We start from the raw sequence: 14,288 nt of genomic DNA, 5'->3' as shown, positions 1-14,288 counted from the left end.
TATTTTTCGTGTGAAACGTTAAAAAAGAATCTTCACTAATTATCACTGCATAATTAACAGTTCTGGAAGCCATGGGGGCAGATAAGCAGTATTTTAATGGCGCCGAGGTGAAATCCGTCTCCGTGGCGTTCAAATTTGCTGGTGCGAAGTTCATTTATACACGACATGGACACAAGGAAAGTATCAATGCACTGGGCCCTCTCATGGATAGGATCAAAGTTAAGGTTAGTCTTTGAATTCACGTTATGAATAATATTCATAGCTCCTTTTAGAGTGGAGCAGCAAAGGAGTTTGCTGCTACATTGCTTATGCATAATATTCATAGCTCCATTTAGAGTGGAGCAGCAAAGGAGTTCGCTGCTACATTGCTTATGCATAATATTCATAGCTCCTTTTAGAGTGGAGCAGCAAAGGAGTTCGCTGCTACATTGCTTATGCATAATATTCATAGCTCCATTTAGAGTGGAGCAGCAAAGGAGTTTGCTGCTACATTGCTTATGCATAATATTCATAGCTCCATTTAGAGTGGAGCAGCAAAGGAGTTTGCTGCTACATTGCTTATGCATAATATTCATAGCTCCTTTTAGAGTGGAGCAGCAAAGGAGTTTGCTGCTACATTGCTTATGCATAATATTCATAGCTCCATTTAGAGTGGAGCAGCAAAGGAGTTTGCTGCTACATTGCTTATGCATAATATTCATAGCTCCATTTAGAGTGGAGCAGCAAAGGAGTTTGCTGCTACATTGCTTATGCATAATATTCATAGCTCCATTTAGAGTGGAGCAGCAAAGGAGTTTGCTGCTACATTGCTTATGCATAATATTCATAGCTCCTTTTAGAGTGGAGCAGCAAAGGAGTTCGCTGCTACATTGCTTATGCATAATATTCATAGCTCCATTTAGAGTGGAGCAGCAAAGGAGTTTGCTGCTACATTGCTTATGCATAATATTCATAGCTCCATTTAGAGTGGAGCAGCAAAGGAGTTTGCTGCTACAGTGCTTATGCATAATATTCATAGCTCCTTTTAGAGTGGAGCAGCAAAGGAGTTGGCTCTATAGAACACTTGTTCAAACTAGTATTCGTTCTTTCCCACCAACTGTTTAATTCACTTCATTATTTCTAAGATATCACTCTGAAAGAAATGCACTATTGTTGTAGGTCAAGATTAGTGAGACACCAACGCCTATAACTCTGCGTTATTCACTTAACAAACCGAAAAGCGATGAAATTGACTTCTATTGGTCTCATCTCAAATGGTCTGAATGTTCAAGAACCTGCGGGGAAGGTTAGTCAATTGACAGTAAGGAACACATTTTTCTGGGTACCACTTTAAGCAAGGAGAATGCTATTTAGTTTTAGCGAATGCAAAGAATTGAGGAGTATTTTTTTAACGCGAGTTGAGAGTTGGCAGCGAAATCCGTTCTGCGCTAATAGAGGCAGAGTGAATGCATTTCCGTGCTCACTTGTGAAAATGATAACTCTTCAGTTTGGTAAAAGCGTAACATTTATGCCCGTATCGATTTGTTGGTCGAACGGTACGGTGGCCCAATAGGGACAGCGCTACAAACCTAAAAAAAACCCAAAGTACAAAAATATACTACTGCAAACTAAATCGAATATACTACGAATAAAATTAAACCGTTAACGCCAGTGAAAAATCGAATGCACTTCTACACAATAAAGTGAAACGCTACACATCGAATTAAAAAAAGTTAACCGCACACTGCAAATGAAAGCACAACGCACACCCCACATCAAGGGAAAAAACTCACCGCAAAAAAAAAAAGCTAAGGCACGCCGCAAATGAAAGGGACATAATCTATGCGGGCGCATTTGCGCGTCAAGGCCTGAGACCGAGTAGTATGCTCAAGTTCGCGCGCTTTTGCCTTGGGGTTACATTCAAGATGGCGTCTAATTATGTTCGCGACGAAATTCGTGCAGCAGTCCGTGAGGAGGTGTCCCGAATGCCTGCTTCCTCTCGAACAGAGCGCGAGGTCAGTGAAGGCACAAGTCTTTCCAGCTTGGTGAACCTGCAGCCCTCTGGACGTACTCTATCATTCGTAGAATTCTATGAAAGCGAGAAGAGGATCGTCCGAGTGGTTTTAAGCCCCCCAATGAGGAAGAAAATGAGAGGGAGCCATTCAGGCCATTCCAAGGGCAACAAATCGACACAGAAATCAACTAATGTTGAAATTAAAGTTGGTTTAGGAGGGCAAACAGTTTTTTTACAATTTTTTAGCTAAAACTGTGGCCCCCAAAATATTTTTTCTCACCTTGCCTTATACGTTTTAAATTTTTCACAACTTCGCCTGTTCCTGTTCGTAAGTCCGGCCAAGCCTCTATGGTCATCGGCCCCCGTAACTTTGGCTTATAATACAGGCGTTTAGTTATACTTGTAAAACTCCCTGAAGAAGTTTACGACAGTTAGACGAAACGCGTCGGAAAATAAAAACAGTTTACAACTACTGTTCGCAGAAGTGCTGCTCACTAGTCTATAGGTAAAAAATTGTAAAAAATTGTAAAAAGAACTGTTTGCCCTGCTAAACCAACTTTGATTTCAACATTCGTTGATTTCTGTGTCGATTTCTTGCCCTTGGAATGGCCTGAATGGCTCCCTCTCATTTTCCTCCTGGGGGGCTTAAAACCACTCTGACGATCCTCTTCTCGCTTTTCATAGAATTCTTCGAACGATAGAGTACGTCCAGAGGGCTGCAGGTTCACCAAACTGGAAAGGCTTGTACCTTCACTGACCTCACGCTCTGTTCGAGAGGAAGCAAGAATTCGGGACACCTCCTCACGGACTGCTGCACGAATTTCATCGCGAACATAATTAGACGCCATCTTGAATGTAACCCCGAGGAAAAAGCGCGCGAACTTGAGCATACTACTCGGTCTCAGCCCTTCACGCGCAAATGCGCACGCATAGATTATGTCCCTTTCATTTGCGGCGTGCCTTAGCTTTTTTTGCGGTGAGGTTTTTCCCTTGATGTGGGGTGTGCGTTGTGCTTTCATTTGCAGTGTGCGGTTAACTTTTTTAATTCGGTTTGTAGCGTTTCACTTTATTGTGTAGAAGTGCATTTAATTTTTCTCTGGCGTTAACGGTTTAATTTTATTCGTATTATATTTGATTTAGTTTGCAGTAGTATATTTTTGTACTTTGGGTTTTTTTTAGGTTTGTAGCGCTGTCCCTAATGGGTCACCGTAGAACGGCACTCGCCGGGTTAAATCGCCCGTCTCACTGCTAAAACTCAAATATTGTTTTGTTCTTATCTTTAAGGAATACAAACACGCATATACAGATGCCTCAAAAGAGAAGATGAAAAAGAAGTTTCGGAAAATAACTGCTTTTCCGTCATTAAACCCAAACCTTTCACCAGACCTTGTAATTTAACTGCATGCGAGAGGTATGAAACCAACTAAATATCTCGCCTCAGGTTTTATTTACTTTTTTTTTTTACAGTTAAAAGTCAGTTCTAATGTTTTCTGTGTCCTATATCTGAAGCCACTGTAACAGAGTCATGAAAATTAGACTGAAGGAAGTGAATTTCTGCGTCGAGATTTTTCAAGCTCTATAATTAACTTCTGTTATTCAGGCATGAATGGAGGGTCTCTGAGTGGAGTGACTGTTCTAAACCATGTAATCGTGGAAAGCAAAACCGTACAGTAGAATGCAAAGGTTTCTTGGGTGGGAGGCTGGTTAACTCCTCACTTTGTACCGCGGAGAAGCCTGAAACCGAACAAATGTGTAACATTGACCCGTGTCCTGCAAAGTGGATTGTGGGAAACTGGTCACAGGTGGGTGATTACGTTTTTTTTTTCATAGTGAACAGTTATGAAAGATATAATTTAAATATATCAACAAAGTTGAAATGGTAAATTGGCTACCGTTACGGTTATAAAAGCTGACGTTTCCAGCGTTAGCCCTTCGTCGGAGCCAATAGATTATGAAAGATGTTGACTTAGACGTTTAGTCAGTAACAATTTCTTTTTTGTTAAGCTACGCTTTATTTAAAATTGCCCCAGAGGCTACTTATTTTGGTGCTTGAATAGACCAGCTATTCAGTCTAACACTTAGTGGTTTAATTGTTTGTTTGGTCCAAAGTGTTCACGAACGTGTGGGAGTGGTTACCAGTCTCGCTCAGTTGAGTGCCGTGATATATTGGGAGCCTTGTCTTTGAAATGTTCACGGGCCACAAAAGGAGGAGTTATAAGGAGATGTAGGAGGGGGCTCTGTGAAGGTGAAGGTGAGTATTCAGGGTTGCACTTCATGCATCCTAAGGGAGCGAGAGCATCTTTAAAAATTGAGCTCAGATATTACGAGTTTGACATATTGCGCAGTTTGTGCTAATCTTTTCTATGATTATTCCTTTTTTCGAATATTTTTCCCTAATTGTTGTGAAGCTATACTAACGAGTTTTTAAACAAAGGGACGTTAGAGCGCATCGTTTGATTGGTCAATTCAGTTTCCAAGGTGATGCTTTATCTGGTTAGAAAGCCCGCATTACCTAGTGAGGTCAAAAAAGCAATGGAACTATCGGTCTGATAGGTTCTCCTTGGAAATTTGATGTTCTTAAAACTAGCATACTTGTTTTAAGAACAACAAATTTCCGCGGGGCAACTATCAGCCGATAGTTCCTCGACAGAAACACTATTGTTTAAGGTGGCTCCTACCAGTTTCCTCGCGCGGGGAACAGATCACTCTAGCCTCATGCGCGAGAGAAACGTGCGAAAGAAGCGCGAGATTAAAAGACGAAAATTTAAAACAAAGATGGCGGCGCGAGGATTTTTTTCTACTTATGTGAGAAGTTTACCTAAGAGCTTGTAGTTGATGTGTTGAGCGGCCACTATGAATGCAGGAGATAGAAACTAAGATAACGAAGACGATTTTCGGAGAAGTAAAGGTTGCTTCACTTCACATTTAAAAGAAATATTCAACCAATATGAAATCTTGCGACGGCGAAAAAAGAAGAACTCAAGTGAAGGATAATCTACCTGAAGTGGAAGAAGACTTTGAAACTTCAAGGAAAATAATATGATATAGCCAGAAGTCATGTGTAGGATTTTTAAGATGAGCTCGGGAGGCTGTCTTTGACGGCTGTTTAATGATTTTCTTAGCAGTAAATGTCTGTAAACATCAGATCGTTGGTGCTCGCGCGAGCACACGCAATTGTCAGCGGTAGCTAAAACAGATCATGAGCAAATGTCGATCTTATAGAATCCAGATTTTTAAATGCGCGAGAACGCGCGTGGAAATTGCTAAACTTAAGAAAGCTATTGCATGAAAACAAGTCCGGTGACCCCTTCTTTTTATTGTTCCAATATGATAATTACGTCGAAAGGAATCATCAGAAAAAAGAAATAGAAAATTCTACGGAAGGAAATTTGCGATGTGTGAAAATTGCCCTTTTTGTAGATTTTCTTAAATTCCGCTCCGTAGAATTTTTTAAAAATCTTTGTGCATTTTCCTTTTCAAGTGCCAAAAGCCAATCACTGAAAAAAATCAGGGGGTCACCGGGTTAGTTTTCGAATTATTTAAGCCACAAGCTAAAAAATGCGTCTGAATAGGCCTGTGAAATCGTTGCCATGGAAACTGCTAGTGACGAAATGACACTTATTTTTGGATAACCAATGATTATGTAATTTAACCCCGTAAAAGTGTTCAACTGGCCTTGGTCAGTCTTTCTGTTGTATTCTTTCAAAGTTACAAACCATCAAAAAGATGAAAACCGGTACGAGCCACCTTAAATAGAGCCCAGAAAATGTGTTCTATTGCCTAACTATTTGTTCTGACCTCTTTTCTCTCAGATTTTGTCAACATATCATGTTCTTTCGAGCAAGGGTTTTGCGGTTGGGAGAATATACAAGGATCTACCCTAGATCAATTTGATTGGACTCTGTGGAACGGCAGTACACCAAGTAGGAATACAGGGCCTTCTAAAGATCACACCCGTGGAACATCGAAAGGCGAGTCCCTCACCTCATGGCTCTGAATTTCGAGTAGACGTCTTTCTAATGTTTTAAGTAGTTGGAATTTGTCAGCGATTTTTGGTAAAGAGATTTTTTCAGAAATTTTGAAATGATTTCGGAGGTAAACTTTTATTATCCTTTTTTTTTTTTTTTTTTTTTTTCCAACCATACTAGTAATGTTTTAAGGTTGGAAAAATCTTTGGGAGAAGTTTATCTACGTTGGTAGGCGAAACCCAGGTCTTGCAGTTTCCTCCTCTGGATATTGTAGCGTGACTTCAGGACCGTCAGACTAGGACAGACCAGTTGATGAATGACTAGCTCCATGGCTGGCTAGTTGACTGACTGAGTTATTGATTCACTGAACGCCGGACTGACTGCTTGATTGATTTCTGCAGGTTTTTACATTTACATAGAGGCATCAGATCCACAGAAACGAAATTATCGCGCCAGGTTAGCAAGTCCTTTGGTGAGGGCTGAAAGAGTGTGTATTGACTTCTGGTATCATATGTATGGGGCAAACATGGGTTCGCTTCGAGTAATCTACAAGAATCCAAAAACCGGAAGAGAACGGCGATTATGGCATAAATCGAGAAACCAACTCAATGGATGGCGCAATGAGCGACTTCTCGTCTCATCAGCCTTGCCTTATCAGGTGAAATGCAATGTTTTCTTGTCGCAGAACTACATAGATTTGATTGTAGTAGTTCTAATTACATCAGTTTTAAATGGATGTAACATGCATCAGTGGCGCATGTGAGTTATAGAGGAGATCAGCTAGCCCTTTCAGGAATTTTCAGTTCTCAAAAGAAGAGAAAGAAATTCTAGAAGCTACTTTACAAAAATTTAGGTGGCTAAGAGCTGTAGCAAGACAAACAGTTCAGACCAGTTCTTTAAAACTCTGCAGCACAAAACAAAACAAACTTCTTGCGTAGTCCATCACTGAGGAATTTCCTCTTGTCTGCTTTCGTAAAATCTCTTATTTTTCTAGCAAGTAAATGACAAACGCATCGATCCTATTAGATTCTCTTAACTAACAGAAAGAGCCTACTGTAGCACAAAGTCTTCAATAAAATGCCGGACTTACGGTTGCATTGAAATATACTTTGTTTTTAATTGTAGATTATATTTGAGGCCGTCCGAGGAAGAGGATTTTCCAGTGACGCAGCACTAGACGATATCAAGGTATCCAGTGGTAATTGCCCTTCCAAAACTACCGAAACAGGTGGGTTTGTAGCAAAGTCGTTTCGATTGCGCTCTCCTGCGCAGATCTTCATAGATTTCATTGAGGTGGCTCTAATTGCATCAGTTTTTAATAGATGTGACGTGCACTGATCGTTTACGGCATAAAGACAAAAAAACTAACTTTGAATTTACCCAGCACTTATCCTATAATCCTTACGTCATCTTTGAAGAAGTAACTGGAATTTCACGGTCTGGGACACCTACTCGGCTGGTTTTATTCGTGTGGCTTCCCACAGGAGTCATGCGGCATTAACAAATTCGTTTTTCTGCCCAATTTTTGTTCCCTTTCCTCTACTCTTTTATTTTTTTTAATTTTCATTTGTACCTAAGGCTTTTTAAAATAAGAACTCAGTGGCCACTTTCAACTACACCTAGATTATTTTTTTTTTCATCTACGTGGCTTCTTGGAGAAGTACAGTCAAGGATCGTCAATAGTTAAATGACATTTCAACTGGTCACTCTTCCCAACTCTCGCTGGGAAAAACGTCTTTAATTAAATCAACGCAGTTGCGTGAATTGTACTAGCGTGACTAATTTCAACAACGTATCGGAAGTGAAGGTTAGATCTTCTACGGTTACGTAACGTTGATTACATATTTTCGCTTTCAGCTCAAAATCGGTGTATCGGTGACCGGTCCAAATATTGCAAAGCTGCACTGCGTCTTAACTGGTGTTCTTCCAGGAGATGGGGGCAGATTTGCTGCAAGACGTGCGAAATATATACACAGAGTGGACAGAAATAATCCCTTCCTTCAGCAATACAGCAAATATTGTTCGATCGATTGCCTGTTTTGTGCCTACTCCACATGCATTCAGTGCTACGGATGTAGAATACAAGATTTGCATATGATGAAAACGAATATCTGTACAGTATAAACTGAGAAATAATTATATGAAAGGCAGCTAGGGATATTTATCCAAATTGTAAGCATTTAAAAGGCCTCATTCAATTGAAATTACCGAATTAAATAAGTATATTCTGTTAACGATTTTCAATTACCACAACCTTTGTGTGGAAGTTTATCAAATTTAGTTTACTGACATGGAAGGGAGACACAATTTAAGAATTTCTTCTGGTTGGAAAGTCTTTTTACCTTGAATGACTGCATAGTTCAATGCATGTGCAGATGTATAAATAGGTAGACTTATGTCATTGCTGCAGAAATTAAAACCATTATTACTTTAGCTGCCCTCTTAAGATGCAGGGGGTGTCATATCAAAGGATACTGTTAAGTGTCCATAGTTAGATAGGCTTCAACTCAGTTTTTTAAATGATCCACCCATGAGGCAAGAAATGCATGCTCATGAAACCTAGCATCTAACCTAATCAAACAGGACATGATGCTTACCTGTTATGGACTTGTACAACATTTGTAGCCCTAGGTGGAGGAAAATTATGCACATCAACACTGTATAGACTGGTTTTTATAGGTCATATAAAAATGGGAACAATTAAAATGCTATCAAAAAGATGTAGAAATCAATTGCTCCTTTTTCATTTCCCATTATTTTCCTTCTGTGAACTCTCAAACCTAATTTCACCCTTTCTAGCACTAACCACCAAACACTATTTACTTTGACTTACAAAACCCACATTCACAATGAATTTCTCTGCACAATCTCCAATTATTATCCAGCAAAGAGGTGATGGGCATTATGTTACATAAAAAACAAAAAACCATGTGACAAATCAAAAAGTTATTAGACGTACTGCACAAGTACTTAAATATGAGATGATGTAAAGCAATTTACACCAGTCCTATAACTGTCTCTTGGAAGTCAAGATCCATGTTTTGGTTGGCATCAAGGTTTTTTTACCTATCACCTTTAACACTAAAAATGCTATTACCCCTACTGTTTTATGTAACACCCTGGGCAAACAATTTACTGTATTTCCTTTTTTGAGTTAGAGAACTTCTCACTACAACAATACAGACTTAAACAATACAGAAATTGCAAATTTCAGTCAAGAAAAGCTTGAAAAAGAAATTAATCAATGCTATAATTCGAGGAAATAAGTCTTTACATACAACAAGACAAATTTGACTTAATGAATTGGCAATGTAAGACATTATCAGGAGATTCCACATGTATTAAAAGAGTTAAAATCTTCATATCATTTCTTCAACATTCTCATTAAGAACTTGCATAGACAAGTTACATGACAATCTTATTGGACCTGACGAATGCCCTCATACAAATATTGGACAGTCAAACAATTAGAAAATCACAGAGACAAGGATATGTTGAATCTTAATTAAATAAATAGTTATGAGAGTCTTCAAAGGTTCAAAAATTTAAATTCCTTTTTTTACGACAGTTTAAATTTGATTTTGGTTCACTTTTCTACATGTAGTTTAGAGTGACTGTTTTTCATCTGGTCAGCTTCTCAACTTGAAAGAGTAAAAGGGAAAATGAACACTCTTCTGAATAATGGGCTTAGCATGACATGCTTTACAGAAATGAACATTGTATAGAGATCATTCTGTCGTTACAACAGTCATCTCAAAGAGTACAACCATAACAACAGAAGAAAAACCTGACAATAATCCATGAGAAGGTTACAAACATCGCTCAGATGGAAGGCGATTTTAAAAAGATCCCGACTTGAGATCGGTGGAGGAGAAATTTATAAGAACAACTTTGCCTAGTTTCTGATGTGGTCAGTAGTTTGACTTCTTCAGTAACAAAACGCTAAAGTTGAAGAGAACCCCTAAATTTCAGTCTTCTACAACAATGGCCATGAATTCACCACGTACAGTACAAAAAATACATTTCTTGGTTCTTTGGAAGCAATTGAAAACAGACTACTTTTTTCTAAATACAATAACCAAATCACCTACCTTTGGAGGTTTAAAAGGATAATCTGTTGGGAAATGTATCGTAAGGAAAAACACTCCACCTTGGTATGGGCTATCAGGCTGTTCGAAAAGAAACAGCAAACCACAAACCTTAGCACTACAATTCAGAAATGTTCTGTGAAGATTGACAACTGAAGGTATTTTAAAGACACCAAAGGTTTCATAGATATAATAATTCCTTACCGGACCCATTATAGTCGCTTGCCAATGAAACACTTCCGGATCACGCGATGACAGATTTGAATAAGAGAAAAATTATATTAGAACTTTATGAACTGGCGTTCAGACATAGAACCCAAGGTTGAACCACTGAGATACCAAGTAGGGTAATTATATAATAAAGAATAGTGTGTGGCGTAAAGTTTGCTTTTGAAGTGATAAAATACTGTGACATATTCTTCTTACAGTCATCTCCAACCAGCCCAGCAGAACACTGGGATGGTGGATCAAGTCCAAGATCTTGCAGTTCCTGAATTAACAGAAAAAAATAGAATACAAACTAACGTTGATAATTCGATGTCCAGGTATTACTGTAAACAAAATTCCGCCAATGGCCATCACATGAACATAAAAAGACAAAAGTGCCGTGTGTACATTTTCATATCGCTTTTGCACCGACATCAATTCTAACATTTTTTATCAAAATCAACTGTATTTGTAATCCCTCGTTTCACATCACAGGTCATACAAACGAAGCCACTGCTTACTTTGTTGATTCTCTTTAGTGCCATTCCCCCGAATAACTATCACGATGTAAAATAGAATGGGAGCAGGCTAACGTCGTGTGCTGCGATGAAGAATCGGCAAACTTCCTGTAAAATGGCGACTAAACTGCGAAGGTAAAAAATGTCGCAGTCTATTGGGTAGTAGTTAGAGAACTCCATTTTATACAATTTTTCTAAGATCTTGAGATGATCCACCGTGTCGAACACCTTTGAACAATCTGCATATATAGCCATGGTCAGCTCGCCCTTCTTCATCGCTTGGATGAGGTCGTCTCTGAAACGCATCAATAATGAGGTGGTAGAATGTCCTTTCCTATAGCCAGAGACTTTCACCCGATAAACACAATATCATGACTCCATAACTTATGGAGTCATGATATAGTGTTTATCGATGTGTTCTGTCACGCAACGTTCATTCAGCTTGGAAAGCGCAGGAAGGATGGCTCATTGGTCTGTAGTCACCACACTCCTTCGGGTTGTCTACTTTAAGAACAGGAGATATTCTGGATTTTCCACCCAGTGGGGAAAAGTGTTCTGAGTAATACATTGTCCCCCACTACATTCGTTTATGATGTGCGTTAGCGGTCAAGTGATGTATTCTACTACGAGCTAAGCGTATTTGGCTGGAATAAGGTCAGGACCTGTAGCGCAGTCAGTTCTTATACTGACTTTTGATCTGTCGTTCTTTTTCTCTAAAGGAGACTGGGCGTATTGAGAAGAAGTCGTTACCATAATCTGACAAAGAGGTGATGTAGTTTTTCAGACATTCTCATGAGGATGGATTGGTTCCCAGTATCCTTTGCGTGGTGTTGGAAAAGTGGACGTTCAACTCATGAGGATCATCAGGCTCAGGGCTAGGATTAATTAAGAATACGATGTATCGTGCGCCAAAGCTCCTTTGTTCTCAAAGATGGAACTATTGTTTTTCTTCTTGGTGGTACAATTTTACTTCAAATAATGTAGAGTCAAGAAGTGAATATTTACTGAAGAATGAACAGAGTCACGATTGCTGGAACACCAGCAACAGCAACAGCAACATTTCATAAAGCAAAGCACACCGGAAGTATATGACAAGAGAGATTATTTCGTCAATATTTGTTTTTGTTTTGTTTTGTTTTGTTTTGTTTTTTTCACAGTCGATTAGCTTGCTTGCCTCAGGTATACAAGGAGAGTGGGGGAGTAAATTGGAAAGCAAAGCGCAAAGAGAGTGCGCGCCGCAAAGAGACAGAATATCGATGAAATGACGCGAAGTAACTAGAAGTAACTGTTCATTTTTTCTTGTCACCACTCAGCTGGGTGGAAACGTGTCTGTGATGATTAAGCGTTGAATGACCTAGGAGTGATATGGATAGTAATAATATATGCTAGCGTAAAAAGAAAGGAAAAAGGAACCACACCGGTAAGAGGAGGTACGAATGCTTGGTCAGGTAATTTTCAGTCCTAAATCAGGCACAATCTCCAGTTGTGACAATTGATCACCCACTGACTCCAGTTATGTTAATTGAAACATATTACACACATGCATCCTAAAGAAGATAGTGCTGCCAGACATCTCACGTCACGTTGCTAGTGCATGCGGGATTCTGGGTCAGGCCCGAGTTATGAGTTTGGCTCTCAAAAGTCCGGTGTTAGATTTGAATGAATCAAACTTCCGGGATGGAGGAAGTTAGCTTCGCCTTTCTTGGTAAAAATTCATTGAGCTCTGTTTTTCAGCCTTATACCTTCAACCAATCGGCTGATAACAGATGCTGCATCGCGTGGCCGGCACGGGGCCATGTTCATTTAGTTTTAGCTTTTTTCCAGAAATTAGTAGATAGCGTTTCCGAGCGGAAGAAGTTCATCTTACCTTTTTCGGTAATTCTGCTTTCAAATTTAAGCATAAGGTCGTGGTATCGGTAAAACCCTCCAGACAATTAACCGCGACGTAAGTCTTAAAAATACTGACTCCCATACCGCCCTTTCTACACTAGAGAAGTATGTTCTGTTTGTTGTGAACAGTTTTGTTTCAATGGAACGTGACCGTATAATGTTCGAGAAGTGTACATATGTTACACTCAGTTTAAGTTCTACGATTGAGAGGCGATTATTTCGCACTGACCCTCTCATCCTTTTCTGTCATTTATTTTCTCCAGCTGTTGTGTTGCCAGATGATATACCATCCAAAGGATACCGCTATCATATCATTTCGTCGAGACACATTAACCAATTACGTGCCCGAGGATAAAGAACGGCGGATATGACGTCATCCTTTGGCCTTAGGCACTATTTAAATACAGATTTGACACACCGACGGCTAAGTCATAAAACGAATGTGCGATACTTTGCCAAACCCTTCGCTAAGACTGGTTGTGTGGTGTTCGAAGTGCAGAGCTTAAGTCGCGATGAAAAGTGGGAGGGTATCCAGCCTGTTCGTGGTTTGGTTATTGCTCTGTTCAGCTGTTTGGACTGAAGCAAGATACTCAAAGACGGTAATTATTAATCCATCCCATCTTACCATAAACATATTTCAGTTCACCAAAATGCGCTCATTCGGAATTAATTCTTCTGTCCCTGATTCAAACGTTGATAAAAGCGAATTTGTAGCATGTCGATCTATTCGTCTTGTTCCAGGTAAAGGAAAATCATCGCAGCGCAGAAGAAAAACAAGGTGAGTTAATCAAATCGAATAAATCACAAAATTCTTACAAACAAGTGATCGGATTCACGTTGGTCTGAAGACAACAGTCTACATTGAATCAGATTAGTGCTCACATCCTATTAAAAATAAATTCCCGCTGGCGCGAGCAACACAAAAATTGAAGCGATCTTGCTGTCCAGCTTGTCAGCAACCCGCGCGCAAAATAATCTCCGATTTGCCTCTTTCATTTGTTTCATGCATTGAGGAAACCTCGCCCTAACGTAAGGGGTTCTATTGGTAGCTGGCTTCGGTCGAAAGAGTTATCACCTACATATCTGGCTGGCTACCATAACAAGATCCTTTTTTTTTTCATCACAGTCCCCTACATGCAAAAAAATTCTCCAATTCCAGCTTCACCAGACACAATGAGGAACTGTTTATTGATGTATTATTCTCTTACGCTAGATGGACTAACGCTAAGTGGTTAAACATTAAGTTTCAGCGGTACATAGTACGACCACAATACAGTGATAAACACAGGAATCAATACATACTGTCGATCATTTTCTGAAAGTTTTGAAGCTTAAGGTCAACTTAAGGTCATAGGGGGTTTATTTTACATCTTTTTTTACGTACAAACTGAGATAGTCGCCAAATTTAAACGACAATTTCGTATCTTCACCACGTAATACTAGCTTTGAGTTGCGCGCGCTGTGTGTTCAATTGATCTAGCTTCCTTAGGTTATGTAATTATATCGAGTACTCTGTAGGCTCTCTGTGGCGGCAAGTTACCAACAGAGGTTATATAATTAACTGAGGTCCTCTTGAAACACGTGTTGAAAGCTAAATACAGCGGAAAATTTTTCAACACGAAAA

The 14,288-nt window shown here is 39.4% G+C and overlaps 3 protein-coding genes across 9 annotated transcripts in view; 2 read left to right on the top strand and 1 right to left on the bottom strand.

Moving 5' to 3' along the window:
- LOC148741499 (A disintegrin and metalloproteinase with thrombospondin motifs 3-like) overlaps positions 1 to 8,681 on the top strand; it is a 32,813-nt gene extending 24,132 nt beyond the window's left edge. For all 4 annotated transcript variants that reach the window (XM_088761626.1, XM_088761622.1, XM_088761638.1 and 1 more), the window contains 9 exons: positions 61 to 224; positions 1,159 to 1,285; positions 3,278 to 3,404; positions 3,594 to 3,795; positions 4,103 to 4,244; positions 5,806 to 5,964; positions 6,363 to 6,619; positions 7,087 to 7,189; positions 7,819 to 8,681. In XM_088761626.1, the coding sequence (XP_088617752.1) occupies positions 61 to 224; positions 1,159 to 1,285; positions 3,278 to 3,404; positions 3,594 to 3,795; positions 4,103 to 4,244; positions 5,806 to 5,964; positions 6,363 to 6,619; positions 7,087 to 7,189; positions 7,819 to 7,952 (1,415 nt within the window). In that variant the 3' untranslated portion in view covers positions 7,953 to 8,681. The remainder of the gene's footprint in view (positions 1 to 60; positions 225 to 1,158; positions 1,286 to 3,277; positions 3,405 to 3,593; positions 3,796 to 4,102; positions 4,245 to 5,805; positions 5,965 to 6,362; positions 6,620 to 7,086; positions 7,190 to 7,818) is intronic.
- A 244-nt stretch (positions 8,682 to 8,925) lies between these two features.
- LOC148741498 (ubiquitin-conjugating enzyme E2-17 kDa-like) lies at positions 8,926 to 11,442 on the bottom strand. Its single transcript, XM_088762029.1, has 4 exons — positions 10,778 to 11,442; positions 10,476 to 10,539; positions 10,254 to 10,285; positions 8,926 to 10,130 (listed from the first exon to the last, which is right to left on the bottom strand). Exons 1-4 carry the CDS (start codon positions 10,799 to 10,801, stop codon positions 10,017 to 10,019), a joined length of 234 nt encoding a protein of 77 aa, XP_088618155.1. The 5' UTR covers positions 10,802 to 11,442; the 3' UTR covers positions 8,926 to 10,016.
- Positions 11,443 to 11,726: 284 nt separating this feature from the next.
- The window catches only part of LOC111321308 (A disintegrin and metalloproteinase with thrombospondin motifs 2), a 42,025-nt gene continuing 39,463 nt past the window's right edge, over positions 11,727 to 14,288 (top strand). For all 4 annotated transcript variants that reach the window (XM_088761615.1, XM_088761602.1, XM_088761610.1 and 1 more), the window contains exons 1-3: positions 11,727 to 12,204; positions 12,928 to 13,263; positions 13,406 to 13,442. In XM_088761615.1, coding sequence (XP_088617741.1) covers positions 13,177 to 13,263; positions 13,406 to 13,442 — 124 coding nt within the window. In that variant the 5' untranslated portion in view covers positions 11,727 to 12,204; positions 12,928 to 13,176. The remainder of the gene's footprint in view (positions 12,205 to 12,927; positions 13,264 to 13,405; positions 13,443 to 14,288) is intronic.

The sequence above is a fragment of the Stylophora pistillata genome, chromosome 1 (genome assembly GCF_964205215.1).
Source record: "Stylophora pistillata chromosome 1, jaStyPist1.2, whole genome shotgun sequence".
NCBI classification, from domain to species: domain Eukaryota; kingdom Metazoa; phylum Cnidaria; class Anthozoa; order Scleractinia; family Pocilloporidae; genus Stylophora; species Stylophora pistillata.
This window is presented reverse-complemented; position numbering and strand designations above follow the sequence as displayed.